The sequence below is a fragment of the Lynx canadensis genome, chromosome D1, assembly GCF_007474595.2.
Source record: "Lynx canadensis isolate LIC74 chromosome D1, mLynCan4.pri.v2, whole genome shotgun sequence".
Classification (NCBI taxonomy): Eukaryota; Metazoa; Chordata; class Mammalia; order Carnivora; family Felidae; genus Lynx; species Lynx canadensis.
Genome location: NC_044312.2, coordinates 75,651,280 through 75,669,408, shown reverse-complemented (window position 1 = coordinate 75,669,408; position 18,129 = coordinate 75,651,280). Strand labels below are relative to the sequence as shown.

General features: G+C 46.1%; 1 protein-coding gene across 6 annotated transcripts in view; it reads right to left on the bottom strand.

The window, feature by feature from the left end:
• The window catches only part of NAV2 (neuron navigator 2), a 397,314-nt gene that overhangs the window by 235,402 nt on the left and 143,783 nt on the right, over positions 1-18,129 (bottom strand). For all 6 annotated transcript variants that reach the window (XM_030331653.1, XM_030331654.1, XM_030331655.1 and 3 more), the window contains exon 4: positions 1,686-1,758. In XM_030331653.1, coding sequence (XP_030187513.1) covers positions 1,686-1,758 — 73 coding nt within the window. The remainder of the gene's footprint in view (positions 1-1,685; positions 1,759-18,129) is intronic.

The following is an 18,129-nucleotide window of genomic DNA, read 5'->3' as shown; positions in this document are numbered from 1 at the left end:
GGCTTTGGGAGCACCTGTTTACTCAGCAAGTATGTGAAATAGATAATCTATGCCTGAAGGTATAAAGAGGATGGTGCAGAGGGACAAACAAGGCAGCAGGACAAGGCAGAGATAGATGGCCGGCTGTCACCTCCAGGCCACGGGAGACAGAGTCCACCCCCTCCCCCACTGCCTCGAGCCCTTTCTGCCGAGCAGGACTCTGAAACTCCCTGCTGATGCTCTGCCGGTGGGCAGAGGCCCGGGGTCCAACTCCTTCCACAAACTATGAAGAGTGTGTCCCAGACACCCACCAGCTAGCACAAGAACTCTGAACCAGAAGGAAGTGATATTCCTTGGAAAGGCAATTTGCACCTCTGTACTTACCCATGGAAACACCACAACAACACCAACACCCTCACGCCCCGGCAACTTGTGTCGCAAAGCCCAGACTCATTCAGCCCGGAGCTCCTCCCCACAGAGGAGAGCCCATTCCCCAGGGAGAAGGAACCCTCCAACCACCCCACCCCTGCCAGAGCTGGGATTGGGGCTGACCACCCAGCAGCAGCAATGGAGACCTCTGGAAGGAGTGTGTCCATCCCTGACCTGGGGCAGGCCCAGCATAGGAGAGGTCGCGTTCAGAAACGACGAGCCCACGAGGCTCCAAGAGTAGCCACCTGGCCCCAATACCGGAAGAGACTACAGTTCCAACAGCCGGGAAAACCAAGCTTGCACCGCAGGGCAAAGACAAGGAACGGGCCCCAAACAGATCACGCTGGCAAACTTACCTGCTCCACTGGGCTGCTTCCTTCCTCACTGCCCGCCCCCCTCCCCACCGTGACCACCGGAGTCGATGCTACCAGGCATCTTTTCAAACAGCAACCTTGCTAGGGAAAAGGTGGTGTCATCTGAAGCCCAAACTGCTTTACCTGTTCTGGGAAAACTGGAGGCAGGTGCAGCCTAAGGAGTTTGGGAGGATGCCGGGGCCTGTGGCAGCTTCTGAGCTGGCAGCTGCTTGTATTTACAAACAGGAGAGAGCAAAAGATTCCAGGGCGAGATGTTGCCTGAGGCGGCTGAGAATTCGGACCAGCCATCTCCAGACCGATACCTAATTGAATAGCAAACCACCAGCACAAGCTAATGTGCTAATTAGCCACCCAATTGGAGTTAATTAAAAACTAATCGGGATGTCAAAACGTAGCATCTCATTAATGCATCACGTGTTTGGGGTTTGGTTTTCTCTGAGCTAGGAAAAGTGCTGCTGCTGCTTCTAATAAAAGTCAGAGATAAGGATTGGGCGTTTTTCCCTGGGAACTGTACAACTTAAATATGTGCTGTGGCTAAGTGTTCTCTCTCCCACAGATAAGGCCTGGCTTGATAATTAACTGAATTGCTAGCCGGGTGAATCGGATCAGTATTGTTTGATTAAGCCCTTCTCCAGAGAAGCAGCTCCACCGCTGGTACCCGCTCGGTGTGGCAGACACGGCCAGCATGGTGGGCTCTACGTTCCTGGAGTGATTCGGGATGTGTCAAAAAGCTGGCATCCTCCGGTCTAGACAAGCATTGAGCTGCCCTAAAACCAATAGGAAAACAAAAGCAGAAGAGCCCACAAGCACCCCTGGGCTGAGCTGTATTCAAGGCATCAGTAAGTAACAGGTGGGCGCTTCTAACGATGAGAAGGCAGCTTTAGAACCAGCGCTCTGACTCACCTTCTGCAGACAGCCCCTGGATGTTTATTCCCTTAGCTGCCAGGAAATTCAAGCAGGCATCTATGTTTTCAATCTAGGGGGAAAAAAAAGAACGACATACACTCAATCAACGTTCAGCCTTCTCCAGAGCCATCTTTTATCAGGAACAAAGGGCTATGTCAGAGAGAGGGTTCATGGTGCATTTGCAAAGATTCACAGCAAGCAAAAACGACTCGGAAACGGCAGATGAATGGACGGACGGAGGGACGGGTGCGGGTCAGGACTCTTTGTCTGTACTTGCACAGGAAAAAGTTACCTAATATCCCAACCACACAGCTCCAGAAGTCGAGGCCCTGGCTTGCTCAGGGCTGCCAAAAATAACCAGGGTGGAATGAGTCCCTAGGTTCACCACTGTCACTACAGCTATCCTGAAAATTTGAGCAGCTGCCAGAAAAACGGAGTGGGGACGAAGGGGGATACTGGACCCATCCGTCCACCAGCAGCTGGGAGGAATTTCCAGCATGGAGGCGGCACACCGTCAAATGGGAAAACAGTGAACGGGAGTTTCGGCAGGACCCTGGGCTGCGTTTACTCACAAAATTCTCAGGACGGCAGGCACTGCAGATGACGAGGGAGGGCTGTGACAGGACGAGCCCCTCTGTCCTTTGTGTTTTCTGTGACAAGAAGGAACCCACCTGCCACAGTCTGGGAGGCCTCCCAGGCCTGGCAGGGCTGATGCCACGGCCAAGGGCAAGCTAACATCGAGCCCTCGGGAAAGAACAATTAGGTCATTCCCAAAGGTCTGATTTGACTTCAGTTGTCAGGGCTAATGATTTTTTAGTCTACAGGAAAATGTTCAGGCTCGATTAACGTCAATGGTGACCATAAATAAAAGAAACTGCTTTTGGCTTGGCACAAGATCTTTGAACTAACTGCAGTTTGCAATCCACAATGGAGAGCCTCCTCACCACAGCACCCCCCCCCCGCCCCCCGACTTCCTGGGCTCTATCAGCATTCTTATGAACTCAAATAGGTGTTTAACCCATAAAGTGGATCTCAAATAAATGACCATCTTTCACAGTGTACCTGTGACCACTCCCCCCACCCCCAAGTGGTATTCCGAAGGCTATTTCACCAGGCACAGAGCTAAGCGTCTACAGTGTAAGAGATCTCACGAGTAGAGTAGGGCTCCAAGGCAGTCTTCCCGGAATGCACGTCTGGCATCTTCCTTCTCTGCTCCTCGTCTGCAGACCTTCCGAGCACTCCATTAAGCTATGGGCCACCTGAATAAAACTGCCCTGGTTTTACAGACTCCAGTACACCCGGAGCCTGAGATTGCTCTATCCTTTTTTTTTTTTTTTTTTTTAAGTTTATTTATTTTGAGAGCGAGTGAAGCAGGGGAGGGGCAGAGAGAGAGAAGGAGAAAGAAAATCCCAAGCCGGCTTCATACTGTCAGCACAGAGCTCCATGCAGGGCTCAATCTCACGAACCAGGAGGAGATCATGGCCTGAGCCAAAATCAAGAATTGGATGGTTAACAGACTGAGCCACCCACACACCCCCAACCTTGCAGTTTTTAGCACAGGTTCCCAACTCCCTCCCAGCCTCCAGCTCTCCCTCAAAGATCCTCATCTGGGAGGTGTTTTATCTCCAGGCAAAGGGGCAAAATGCAATTTCCTGCAAACTAAGTCAACGCTGATGCTATGAGCAAGGCCTGCCGCCACTACTTCTTATCAAGGCGAGTGCAAAGGGGGGTTGCTTTTAACTCTTCCTTCCTTCCACATCAGAGTGACGGCAGTGACAACCAGGTGCTACCATCTTAGAGGGAAGAGGAAGGGGAAAGAAGGAAGAGAATGGCCAGGAGGGCCCCGTGGAAGGTGTTCTGAAGGCATCTGCTTACATTTGTAACTAATGAAAATTCTCTCTCTAAATGCTCTTTCCCCATTACAAAACCCTGCTTTTGCTAAAAATAACCATCGGTCCTTAATTCCTCAAGTGTACACAAAGGTAATCTACCAAAACCACACCAGAGGATCTGTTGCCCCCACAAAGAAGCACGGATATTTAAATCATGATAGAACTATAAAATTCTTCTACCCTTTTTTTCTTTGAATAATCCTACCCTACTTTCTTCAGTAGATCTTGCACATGGTGGACTAGTGAGGCTTTGGCAATTAGGTCCCCACAAAAAACGAGAAAAAGAGAAAGCTGACCACTGCTGAATCTGTTAATGTAAAATCAAAAATAGTACCCTTGGTATTTATCCTGGCAAGCACAGGTGCGCAGGCATGGGCAGGTTAAGGTTTTCAAGAACAGTGCAGCACAGTGACATTGATTAAAAAGACAAAAAAAAAGACACCCACCAACATATTCAAGAAAAGCACCGCTCTCCTAGAACACTGTAATTCTATAGAAATTCCCTTCCAAAGGGCATAAAGCACATTTACTTGTCACATTCACGGAGCAATTCAACACATTTATCACTTAAAGTACATGGTCATTTCTTCCTGCAAGGCTAACACTTGGTTCATTTCGATTTGGCCATCTACTGGGCTTTCTTTTAATTTAAGTTCTAGTAGAGGAATGAAGAAGTTTAAATAGGTTACCTAGACTACTTTTTCCTCCTGTTGCTTTTGAAAATCCCTATCATGCTTTCAAAGATTTCATAATTTAGATCAGTTCTCTACAGGGCAGGGAGAGTGGGAGAGAAGGGGCCATAGTTTCGCCATCCCCAGGGGGCATCTGCCTACATTCTGTTATCACGATGTGGGGGTGCCACTGGTGTCTAGCGGGTTAGGCCAAGGAGGTTACTAAACATCCTACAATGCACAGGACTGTCCCCCCATAACAGGAAATCCTACCCAAAATGTCAATAGTGCTAGGGATGAGAAACCTGCATTATAGGATTTTTGTCATTCAATCAATATAATTAATTGTGTAGATGTCTGCTCTGTTCCAGGCACTGTGCCCGATTCTTCTCACCATGTTGGTGCAGAGTCCTCCTCCCTGTCCAGAAGCCCACATTTACATAACCCTTCTCTTTAGGGTCCAGAGGGCCAACCGACACACCCCCCAACTCACATCCATCTCCGGGAGAATCAGAGCATATGAACAAAGGAAGCACCAGGATCTTCATTAGGCGAAGAGAGAAGGCTTAAGGTCATCAAGAATGCTTTCTCCTAAAGAGGAGATAAAACAGGGAGCAATATTTGGATGGCTGGGTTGCACTCCTGGAATATGTTAAAACTAAAAATAAGAACTCGGGTCATCATTTAAAAGACGATTCATAAGCTCATCAAGCGCCTTGAATTTGTTCCCCCTCCACTATGATTTCTCTGCTCACAGAAGGAGTTCAAAAAACATTCCTCAAGCCTCAAATCCACTCTTTAATAATGTTCTGTTAAGGTTAAAAATCACTCCTGACAAGGCTGCTGAGACCCACGCTCTTTTCATCTGCACCCCAGGAAGAGAGCAGGGCTGGGAAGCAGAATAGGGTCAGATGTGCATTCCAACCTCCTGGCTTCACTTGGAAGGAGATCAGAAGGGGAGAATGTTTCTTTGATCCAGCCTCTCTTGTGATTAAAATTCACCTTAAGGTTTTCTTCCAGTACCATACAGGTAAACAATTCATTCTCCTGCCCTGTTGAAACTGTAAACTGCCACCACACCAGGTAAGGGGCATATCCCGGGCACTCATAGCACAAGGGTGTCCACATGCCCATCTTTAATGAGGCTCATGGCTCATGTGCAATCCAGACCTGCAGTGTGAGAGGCAGATCTGGTTAAAGTTGGGATACAGAGTGATGGGAAAGGCTCTTAACCAGCAAAGTATGTAAATACAACCCAAGTTGTTCATTAACACATAACAGCCAATATAAACTACTTTCCAAAATTAGCCAAAAAAAAAAAAAATCTTTGCAAAGCCGGACATTCCAATGTTGCTGAGCAGGAGTGGAAAGCTGCACTTCACACCGGGTGAGAAGGCTGTCATAGTTGCTACCGTAGAAATGGGTCCAGGAGCTCTGAGATGGAGTTCCTGGAGTTTGGAGCATCAGCTGGGGTGGAGCGGGGAAGCCCAGAAGTGGGACCACAATGTTACTTGGAGACCCTGGGAGCAGAAAGGGGCTGGATAAGGCACGTGTGGAGTAAAGGGAAAAAACAAGACTAAGATGCATTTCCCAGGCCTCCCTTTGTTTGGGGCCACACAGGGCCTCCACCATGTGCATCTGTGAAGATCTGGGAGAGAAAGGCTGCCATGGAGGCTCTCTTGCCGTCTCGGCTGGTATCTCCATCCCAAAGGTGAATCGTTTCTCAACCACCTTGGAACTGGAGACATGCAAGGCAACTTCCACGCACTGTGTCTGTTGTGGTCTTTGTTTCCCACTTCCAAGAGCACATCTCCATCCAGGCCAGCCAGAGAGCAAGGAAAGTCAAAACAAATGCCAAACAACTGGAAAGACAAGGGGGAGGGACAGAAGGCAAATGGAAAACTTTGCATTTCAACCACGATTAAGGCTGGACTGGGTCTCATGATAAAGTAAAATATGCAAAGCTCGAAAGAACTGCTGTAGATCTCCTTGGTAGCTTAGAGACTGATCAAATACCATCTGTTGTGGCAGTTGTCATGGCAGCATTTTTCTCTGAATACCAGTGTAGCTGAGTGCAAAGCGCATGAAAATGATTAATGCAAACGAAGACCATCTCTATGGGCACCACCACGGCCAAGGGGAGGATGGGCTCCAGGCATACAGGTAAATGGGGCACTAGTTTTCAGGAGTTAAGAGTGTCTCATCAGGCCCCTCAGAGATCTCCATCCTGGGAAGAGAGGCAAACAGCAGCTGCACTCAAGTCAGGCACGGTTACAGCCATTTTCTAGAAGTCATGAAATACCTAAAGCCTAGGCAATGGAAGATCCAGACTACAGACAAGGTTGAGTAAGAACCTTCAGGTTCTGGGGACTTTAAAAGCACAGTGCAGCTTCTTCATGAGCCCCATACATCCGCTCAGACAGCTTCCTTCCAGAAGTGTGACCCTCACACCTGGCACTGCTACTTGTCATTCATTAATCCATTCCTTGACCCATATTCACTGAGCACCTACTGGATGTCAGGCAATGTGCGGTACTGCGTATACAGTGGTGAATAATCCCTGACCTCAAAAGAACCTAAAGTTTAGTGTAGGGCACTGGGCACTAAGTCAATGCACAAGTAAGTATAGACAACATCTATCATGTACAGAAGACCGGATCTAGCCAGGGGCATGGTAGGTAGGTAAAAATTTCTCAAGGAAGAGACAGCATGTAGGTTCAGAGACAGGACTTTTTGTTGGTCTATTCACTGATGTCGCCCCAGGCACCCAGAACAGTGAGGACCCCATCGCAGATATTCAGGACGATTTTGTTGACTGATGGGAAATTTGAGCGGAGACCTGAGTTAGCTGGACACAGAGCGGGGAGAAAAACCACACTACACCTAGTGAATCTAAGACTCAAAAGCTTCCAGGCAGGATGCAGCATACCACGTTCTGGCAACCAAAAGGGAGCTGACATGGCTGGCAGCCAGGTGGCAGAGGACAAGAGCTAAGAGACAGGACACTGAGCAAGAGCAGAGGGCTGGCCACATGGGGGCCACATTCAAGAGCTGACAGGAGAGAGAAGGCAGAGGTCCTCCTAGGTGTTAGGGAAGCCTTGAACCATGTCACCTCCCCAACCATTACCAGGGCAACAGCAGCCAGACCAAGCCCTTCTGATCTGAAAGCTTGAGGATGGGCTATTTTGTGTCAGGGATGGCTCAAGCAGCATCCTTGATGTGGGGGCTCCAGTGACATCCGGGCTGGGCATGGAGACAGGGAGGGATGGGAAGGGAAGGTCAGCATCTGTGGTCACGTGTCCTAGGAAGGTCTGCTTCCTATCCAACAGGCCTCCGTGCCTTTCTGACACTCCCTCCTCTGCCCCTTTCCAAAAATAAAAATAGAAAAGAGGAAGAAAAAAAAAAAAAAAGAAATCCAACCGTGAAACCAAATCAAAAAGCAAAATGAACTTTGGGGAAACACTCTCCTAAATGCCCATCTCATCTGTGATGTCTCTTGCCTCTGTTCCTAGGCCGTGGCCTGATGCAGGATCTGTCCAGCTGAACTTTTTTTTTTTTTTTTTTTTTTGGACACCTCCATCAGTGTTGGAGCCCAGCATCATCCCATGATCACAAGGCTCGTGGGCCACAATGTGGTCCTGGAGACACAATCCCGTGAGACAGAGCTGGTGGGGCCTAGACATTATAGTTTTCATTTTAGGAGACCCCAGAAATGGGAGTCATGTATGGTGGTACTTCGAATTATCTCAGGTGGAGAGATATTCAAGAGCATCTCCCCTTGTTGAGTGCCACAAGCTGCGGCTAGCTTAGCTGATGCAAGAAGCCATCCTAGCCCAGTAGCACGAGGGGCTCCACGTCCTGTGTCCCAGCTTTGGCCATTCATACCAGCTCTCGCTTTCTTGGTGCCTTTCAAACAGCTGAAGAATGTGGGACTTGGGAGCTGGATGGGGCTTTGGTTCCTAGGTCTGTTCTTGCTAGTGCTTTGCCCAGCTCCTTCCTTTAATTTGGCAATGTTACCACCTTATCGTATATGATATTTATAACTTCAGCTGAGATGTTGTCAAGAATTCCTTAAAAAAAAAAAAAACTTTATAGGAGTCTCTCTGCTGTTGAGGCACATGGCTAAGTCCATATGGATACAAAAAATCCTTTCAAGGAGAAACAACAATCGAAAACAAGAATCTCAAATTCCTCCAGTGATTATCTTTTTCCACTTTGCTTCCAAATGCTTAGACTATTTCATTTTCCTATTACACTCTGACTTCTCGATTTTTCCCTCGAGACAAAGAGAAATCTGGAAAGGGAGGTATAGCTCAAATTCTAGAAAGCAGTCCTTACTCTGGAGGCTCCCATAAAAAACGCTTACACCTGAGCTCTGTAGGGATGAGGGGGAAAAGTCCTCTGGGCATCGGCATGGTCAGAAAGGCGCACAGATGCCCCTGGGTGCGTTTATCTAGCACGCCATTGCCAACACCATTTTCCCTGCTCCGGTTTCAGAGGAATGTGGCCTAACTTCCTAATACTCCCCAAAGGGAGGAGCCTAAGCTCCTCCAAGTTCGGAGCTGGACCCAAATGCTAGAGGGAAGTGATTAGGGCTAAGGAGCGGCATTCAGGGATGTATCCCAGGTTTTTGAGTCAGACAAACCTGGCCTCAAATCCTGATTCTGCCCCTGATCTCCACTAAGTTACCTCCATGGTCTGATCCGTGGAATGAGCATTATAACACCCATTGCACAGGGTGGTGGAGGATATATACGTGGTGCTCCCTAAGTGCCCCATAACTAGCAGTTTTTGTTACAGCGTTGTCATTTTTGACAGGACATCCCTGTACTATACTTCTAAGGCTATGACATGCCCATGGCTATGTGTAGAGCTGGCCCCTGGCAAAGCAGAGAGTTCGACAAGCTTATTACCTGGGCTGCCTTCCGTTTGCTCCTGACTTTCCCCTCAAGCCCAGACGGAGACTCTGGGTCCTCTCTATCACCTCATGTCGGGCCTAGGTCTCAGCAAGCCCACTCTTAAAAAGACAGCGGTAAACTAATTCACAACAGGGCAGAGGGATTGCTGCCGTCTTCCCATGGGTTACATATCCCATGGGTACCTGTATCCCATCACAATTATTAGAGGACCGTAATCTGTTGGAAGAATACAGACTCTGGGCTTCTCCCCGCTGGATTCTGGCTGTCTCAGACTACCCTCAAGACCCTAGCAAAATTACTGCTTCAAGCTTCAAATTCCTCCTCGAGAACATGGGAAGGTGGGTGACTATCTCAACAGAGATGCTGAGGCATAGATAGGCTGACCTCGACCAAGGGTCTGGAAGTTCATATAGCCAGAGCTTCAAAAGACTCTTTCTTCATACCCTTCTGTAATGGCAGAATATTATAGATCACTGGCCATCTCCCGAAAGTAAGGGATCACTCAGGAGTTGTGAGATGCCCTGAAGCTCGCTAAACTGCATGATGCTAGTATGGCCTCTCTCTGAGTGGGTTCCTTGTAGCTAGAATCCATTTTGACCCTGTTAGAATTAGTACTTCCCGTCCCGAAAGATTTCTGGTCAAAGTCTCCTTTATCCTTTACTAAGTGACATAAAAAACCCTAAGACAGCAGACCAATAGTTCCGTTAAGAAGGAGCAAGTACTTTTCACAGAAAACCCTGGCTTTTCCTACAGGGAAGGGGACAAACCCAGAGGCCAACCTAAACAAGAAAATCCTGCTTTCTGGACCCCAAATGCGTGGCTGCCTCTTGAACCAACAGAGAAGAGTGCTACTGTGGATACTTGCTAGAGAATTCTACCCAGGAGCTAACTAAAACTTGGTCGCCTCATTCATTCCTTGATGAATAACGACTATACTCTCTTGCAGCCTCTGCTCTAGAGGAAGGGGAAACAGAAGTGACAAGCCAGCGTGGTCCTTCCTCACGTAGCAAACAGAGCGCACACAAGAGCAGACTCCCCACTCAACAAAGGTCGCCAACGAGGTAAGGGTTAGCTTACACTTATCAGCTCACCAACTCAAAAGCCTGACACTGACTCACTGTGCTCTTTTTAGCCTGGTTCTTTCTGTAGCTTTGTCATATTTACATCCTGAAACCCATAAACCACCACAAGGTCTTCAAGAGACAGAGTATAAACGCAATAGAAAACAAAACAGCAGATCTTTGGTATACCCCACAAGGGCAGCAAACCCTCCACTTTGGCAATACCACTAGAACAGATCATTTTACCCACAAAGCAAATACGTAGAAAGGAACAGGGTAACGGGAATCATTTGCAGATGAAGGCCAAGAGTTAAACTTGCTCCCCGGTTTGGTGGCCAGTTCCCTCGTAGCAGCCTCTGAATGCAGTTTTGTGCTTCAGCCGATTTACCATCATCTGTAGCTATGGTCCTTCCAGGCTGCCCATGAACGGTCCGTCTGTGGACGTCAACCCTGCAATTCCAAGGATAACCGGCACACAAGTGCAAAACACCCTGGCAGCATCACTAACCTGGAAAGCAAAGCCAAGCAGAATGCCTCAATACTCAATCCTGTAAGACTCTGCCCTTCCACTGGTGACGGCTGGCATGAAGGCACCTGCTGTCATCCTGTGCCTGTACATATCACCCTGCAGTGTTCATTTCTGCAGGAGATGGAATTCAAAAATTGCCCTTCCCTTTCCACTCCAATTCCAGATACTACTAGCAATTAGTGGGTCATTATTATATGCCAGGCACACTATTAGCACCTTTCATATATAGGACATCAATCTTTTTTTTTTTTTTTTTTTTTTTTAAGTTCAAAGAGCTGTTAGCAGGTATGGCTATGGAGCAGAGCCTGAATTCTAGACCACTGGTGATGATTAATATAGAATTTGGGAGATCTTGCAAGTAGTACACAAAATATACCAAGAAACTAGATGTGACGGATCTGAGCAAAGAGCTACATGACAACCCATTAGAAAACATAGGATATCAAAAGTAATTAAGAACATTATTAATAATGAAAATAATCCTCAACTCTGTTTCCTGCCACAGGCAGCATGTCGGAGGCACGAATTCCACTGGAAGAGGAGAACAAGCTAGACCAGGAAGGTCTCTATTTCAGGATATCCTTGAGCTTTCCAAGGCTATAAGATATCTAATGCACCTGGGAAGAAATAGTGACAATTTTTAACGTGTCATATAATGCTAATCTCTGTTACTATTTCTGTCCTTGTCAAGTATTCAGTCGAGCAAGGTTGCAATTTTTTGGAGGTAAAAATGGTTAAATATTGGCCACTTAATAAAATGTAATTTTACCTATATTATTAGGAAGATAGCCTCCTCCTAAAGGTGAAATTTAAGCTGTTGGGTCGCCATAAAAACGGACCGCTTGAGAGCTGTTCATAAATAAACTATCAGTACATCTTAAACTCAGAATGAAATCTCTGCAAGTCTCTGTGAAAGAGGTCTCAGAAGACAGAGGGGGAAAAAAATCAAGTCAAAAGAAATGCCCCATCCTCAGGCTAACCCTTAAAAGTCCTTCTGTTTTAGTTAGGGCTTCCTCTGTAGGATTCCCACAGAGAACCAGAATAGGCCCCAGGAAAGGCTTTAATTCCGAGTTGGTTTCCCCTCAAAACCTCCCAGAAAAGGTAACTAGTTATCCTTCACAATAGTGAAGAGAATCCTGATCGCATGTTCTCTGTCTTCCTGCTCCTTCAGGGCAAAGTGTGAGAATGAGGGGATTTTGTCACCTGCTCCCATCCCTTCCATAGGAAAAGCTCCCGTCCAAATGTCATCTACACGGTAACTGGAGCCATTACTAAGAGGAAGTTTTACCTTCCGAGAGAGGAATTAGGGATTTCACGGGACCAGAGGGGAAGTCTGGATTTCTCAGCTCCTTGGCTATTTTGGGGAAAGGTCCTTGATTTCCCTGAGTCCCAGTTTTCTTTTCAGAAAAATGGGGACAATTATCCCTTTCTTGAAAGCCTTACAGAGGCCTTCCAAGAAACTAATATTTACACTCTTAGAAAACACAAAACACTGGGATAAATTCTTTTCCATACATTATTATTTCAGTTCATTTTCACCACTAGATGAGGTAGCTACTATTGCCATTTTCCAGATGGGGAAATGGAGGCACAAGGGGCTTAAGTGCCTTCCTAAAACTGCGGTCATTAAACGGCAGAGTTAGAATTTGAACACTTAATGGAAAGGGATCTAAGAGGCCCTCTACAAACACGGAATATTAACAACCAAATGGCAGGAGCTTTACTATCGCTCTTGACCACTCCAGTCACCTTCCCTACCCTGGGACTCCAGCTGACGAGGAGACCAGGCAGGCAATCAATCCCTTTGAATGAAATCTCATCTTCACATCAAAAGGACGAAGGACACTTCACATAGGAAGAAGCTGACTTTTCCCATATTCTTTTCTACATGTTTTGCAGGAGACATTTATGTTTTTATACTGATGGAAATCTTTAGGAGCAGAAATTAATACAACATAAGCATTTATGAGCATCATTTTGAAGTACAAATGCTCTCCCAACAGGGCTCTTTCAAACCACCATATGCCAGTGCTTAGGATCCCTGAGCAAGTTCATGATACTTGTAAGAACAGGACAATTTGGGGGTCACAAACCTCAAATGTGTGCAGGGAGCAAACAGGTAACAAATAACAAAAGCTGGTTTTATGACAATAGAGAATGGTGGGGAGTAGGACAAATGCAGCCCCTAACTATCTAAAAGGGGCAGCTGCTACCCAGTTTTAGCCAACTTGGGCCTAGGGAGTGCCAACCCAGCACTGGCAGATCATCTTATCTTTTCTTTAAAAACAAGAAAAAAAGAAAAAGAAAAAGCTAGAAGATCAATTTTTATGAAGTACATGGATTTTCAACTAATAGCATCTATTTGGTTTTTATTTTTGTTGCAAAAGGCCTTCTCGGGGCACTGGGTGACTCGGTTAAGCGTGCATCTCTTGATTTTGGTTTAGATCATGATCTCACGGTTTGTGGATTTAAGCCCTGTGTTGGGCTGAGCATGGAGCCTGCTTGGGATGGTCTCTGTCCCACCTCTGTTTGTGCTTTCTCTCTCAAAATAAACAAACATTTAAAAAATAAACAAAAGGTCTTCTGGGGCCTGACCTCAGATTGGCATCCATCCACCTCCCTTTGCTGAAGTGAGCACACCTACTGACCGGCTCCCAACATGCAAATGTCACAGGCTAACCGTGCTTTAACAGAATGCAAACAGGAATTCTTTGCTAAGCTCTGCTTCATGGAAAAATTTAAAAACAAAAAACAAACACATACAAAAACACTCTTTTGACATGATGCTGAAAGAGAAGAACTCCACAAAGACATATGCAGGGAGGTGGATCCAAGCATGAGGCCCAGATGGCTGTTATATAAACCACAGTCTACATGGTTATAAATTACCATCCGATTTCCCTCTCAGCTCAAAAAGATGTGTAGCTATTCTTCCTTCACTTACCCTCATATTTGCTAAGTTCTTCAACCTTACCGAGCACCATGTTTGCCACTCATAGTGCCTCAGTCCTAAGGCTGTGCTGAGAATTTCTTAAGTAAATATTCACAAAGCATCTACCAGTGCCAGGTGATGGGGACAGGTGGACAGATGCAACAGTGCCCTCAAAGAAGTTAATGTCTACTTGGACATTGGCAGTAGAGTACAATGCGCTAAAGGATTATTGCTTCAATTTTGCAATAGAGGAAACCAAGGGTCACACAGGTTAAGTGAGCTAGAAGAGGTAGTAGAGAATGCACTTGCAGGCTCCAAGACCACAGCCACGTGCACAATTCAGATCTTATCCATGCAGAGCTTACTACAGTGCTCAGACAAGAGGATGTCTACAGCAGCTTAACCTTTCCAAAAAAAGCCAACTGACTGGCTCATTCAAAATATTTACATCTCAATAAACCCTATAGAGATACTCTTAATTTTTTAAATTTTAAACAACTCTGCAAAGTCATTTATGTTTAAATGCATGTTTGCACAGGCAGAGCCCAAGAGACATTTTGTACTTGGCTTGAAGACTGCGTTGGCAAAGTGTGGTCACCAGGCAAGCAGCATCAGCATCACCCAAGAAGCTTGTTAAAAATGCAAATACTCCAGCTCCACCCCCGAAGTCCTGAATCAGAAACTCTGGGAGTAGGACCCTGTACTGTTTTAACAAGCACTCCAGGTGATTCTCATGCACACTAAGGCTGGAGCAGCACTGCCCTAGGAGGTTTTGCCAAACCAAACACTACTTCCCTTATTGATGAAAATAATCTGCTATAATGGTGTCTTTTCCACACACCTTTATCATGAAGTGAAAATAGAAAACTGTGAGAGATTTGAGAGAATTTCTTAGGACAACTCAAGTTTCTTTACAGCATTTAAAAATACAAAATCCATATTGCATATTTGACGTATTAGAATTTGATGTATAACATCACCCCCACTCTCTGGGAAGCTGTTGGACAGTTGGGCCATTATTTGTTGAGCTCACTCATCTAAGAAACACGGGCTGAGCACTTCCAATGAACCTAGCACCATGCCAGGTGCCTAGAATACGCAGATTTTTATTGAACCAAAAGATGAAAAACACTATACGTATTATAAAGTTTTGATGTCATTAAATAACAAAATGTGATAAAGACCTCAAAATTTATTTAAATGTGCTATTAGTTACAAGACAAATGTGCATTAGTTGAAGAACACAATACCTACACATAAGTATATGTCCACAAAGAGGTCAGGAATACCTGGAGCCCAACTTCTAATTGGCACTTGTGGCTCCCATGACAGCTTAGTGTCTGAAGTGACCCACAACAAGGACGTGCAGTACTGAAAATGAAATGTGGGGCTCTGTTCTCCCCATACTTCCCTACAATGACCTGATGTAAACTCAGTACAAATGTGGAAAACTCTATTCTGAAGTGTTCTAACAATGGAAGCGACTTCCAGCCAACTCAGAAATCCAAGGAGCTTGCAGTAGCAAAATGAGCCTCTGCTAGCAACCCAAATAGCTTACTGTCCAATATAGCAAGAAATATTTTGGTTGGTTCCCAGAGAGTATTGGTTTCATACTGGTGCTTCAACAGGTGACCAAAATTTAGTGGCTTAAAGCAGCCTAAAATTATCTTATAATTTCAGAGGAAAATCATTCTCGGTGAGCTTGAAAATCAAGCAGTCGGCTGGCTGTATCCATTCTGGAGGTTCTAGGGGAGAATCTATTTCGTCCTCTTTTCTAGCTGCTAGAGGAGACCTGCAGGCCTTGGTTCATAGCCCCTTCTTCCGTCTTCAAAGACAGAGAATAGCATCTTCCAATCTCTCGTCCCCCACTCTCCCTCTGCTCACATAGTTAAATGTCCTCGCTCACCTTCTTGCCACCCTCTTAGAAGGATTCTGGTGACCACACCGGGCCTGCCCAGATGATCCAGGATGATTTTCCAGTCTCAAAACCCTTACCTTAATCACACCTGCAAAATCCCTTTTGTTATGTAACCTAGTATATTCACAGGTTCTGAAGATTAATACGTGGACATCTTTGGAGGTCCACTGTTCACCCTACCATATTGGGTGCCTACTTGGAGTATGAAAAAACCTTTCAATGCACAATAGTTAGGATATACAGGACCTGTAAGCGGGCAAGGGAACGGACATGAGACGTGCTCTCTCCACGAGCCAGGACGATGCCAGATGATTATCATCCCATTGCTCATCCATCCCTGGCAGCAACCCTAGGGGGCAGCTTCCATCATAACCCCCCTTTCACAGATGAGAAAGGCTCAGATTTAGTAACTTGCCCAGCACACATGCCTTGGGATGGGAGACCCAAGTCTGCCTGATTCCAGTCTTCTTATTCTTCTTCAAACCAAATCTCCTTCCCAAGATGGAAGGCCTCATCTCCAGGCTCCATCTAGACCTACACAAGTGCGAGTATTACAAATATAATCTTTGTACCTCCATGTCACATTCCATTTTTTCTACTTCAATTTCCTTATATGCAGAATAGACTAACAGTTAAGGAAACAGACTCTAGAGTCAGGCTTCCAGAGTTCAAGCCCCAGCTTGTCACTTATTAGTTATGTGACCTCATGCACACTACTAAATCTCTGTTTCTTTATCTGTGAAGTGAGAATAAAGATAACTGCTCTCATAGGGTTTTATGGAGCTAAAATCCATCAATGCAGAGGTCTAAGACATTGCCCAGTCATAGGTATATAGATGTTTGCTATTCTAATCACGTAAGAACACAGAATCCAGGACAAGGGCCATAACCCCAGGCTCTACAGCACAAGTGGAAAAGAAGGAGACGCTCTTTTAAAAAAAAAACATTTTTTTAAAATGTTTTTATTTATTTTTGAGACAGAGACAGAGCATGAGCAGGGGAGGGGCAGAGAGAGAGGGAGACACAGAATCCGAAGCAGGCTCCAGGCTCGAGCTGTCAGCACAGAGCCCAACTCAGGGCTCGAACTCACAAACCATGAGATCATGCATGACCTGAGCCGAAGTCAGACGCTTAACCGACTGAGCCACCCAGGAGCCCCAAGGAGAGGTTCTTTAACATGACTCACACTTAGCTTCTGGCAGAGCGCAGCATCAGGGTCTAAGTTCTCCAAGCCATTTAATGGAATGACAAAATCTATTTCCCATTCTAGCAAAATAAAAGGAGTTAAAATATGTAAAGCACTTACTTTTTTTTTTTTTTTTTAATTTCTGGTCATAAGGACACCTAAAAATGCTTACCTCAAGCAACATAAACGAACTTAATAAACTAAAAGTTAACTGCAATGTCCTATGGATAAACTGAGAAAAAAAAAAGGAATTGAGAAGGAAAGATACTTCTAGGGTAATGCTGGAAAACTTCTAATACCCACATGGCTGCTCAGCCGTAGACAAGGATGAAGAGTGGAATGTTACAACCCTTCAGTCACATGGACAAGTCCAGGCCAGCTCCCTTCTTAGTCTTTCCATCCATCCATCCGTCCGTCCATTTAACGTTTATTAAACGCCTACTAGACACCAGTCATCTAAGTACATCCTAAGTTAGGATACTCAGGTGAAAGACATGGCATCTCCTTCAAGAAGATAATTCAACCACAAGGGAGTGTTATGAGAAACGCAGGTACCTGGGGACACCCAAGCCATCAGGCATCTAATAGATCTCAACTCCTTGAGATAACGATTGACCTGAAGGTTAAAGGTTACCTGATCCAGGTGGGACAGGCATCAGATCTTCCAGGCAGTCTGGAGAGCATGTGGTAAGTATAAAGACAGGAGGGCACAGTCTCTCTGTGGGCACCTCTCAAGTTCCAGTATGCCTGGGACGTAGAGGATGAGTGGCCGAGTGGCAAGAAACGCTGGTAACTCAATTGTGAAAGACTTTCCGTTGTGTGCTTCAGAGTACGGAGTATGGAAGGGGAAAGGAGTAGCCGAGGAGGGTTTAAACAGAGGTGTGACCAAAGAGGCAGAGAGAGAGAGAGAGGAGAGAGAGAGAGAGAGAGAGAGAGGAGAGAGAGAGGGGCAGGCAGGCACCCGGAAGTTGCCTCCACATTGAAAGAGACTGCTGGCCAGAACAGTACCACTGAGTGAAGTGGTGGATGCCACCTACTAACCTTGGCCCTGAACTCTTTCCACTTTGCTTTAAATTTTAAGTGGCCTGTAGACTTTTCTTCATTCCTTCTTGGTTCTGTAACATGTGTGTGCCCTTAGGGTGGTGTAAAAATAGGCCCGGGGCCCGGGGAAGAGCAACTCAGCTGCCCAAGGAGCTCAGACACTCCCTAGGCATGTGGCCTGCTTTCTCTCAGCTGTTAGGAGGGCTCAAGGTCACTGGGCCTGGAAACCCGATTCTGTTGCAGATGGCCTTCCCGTGGCCCAGGAAGCTCTGTGGAGAACGCAGTGGGAGGT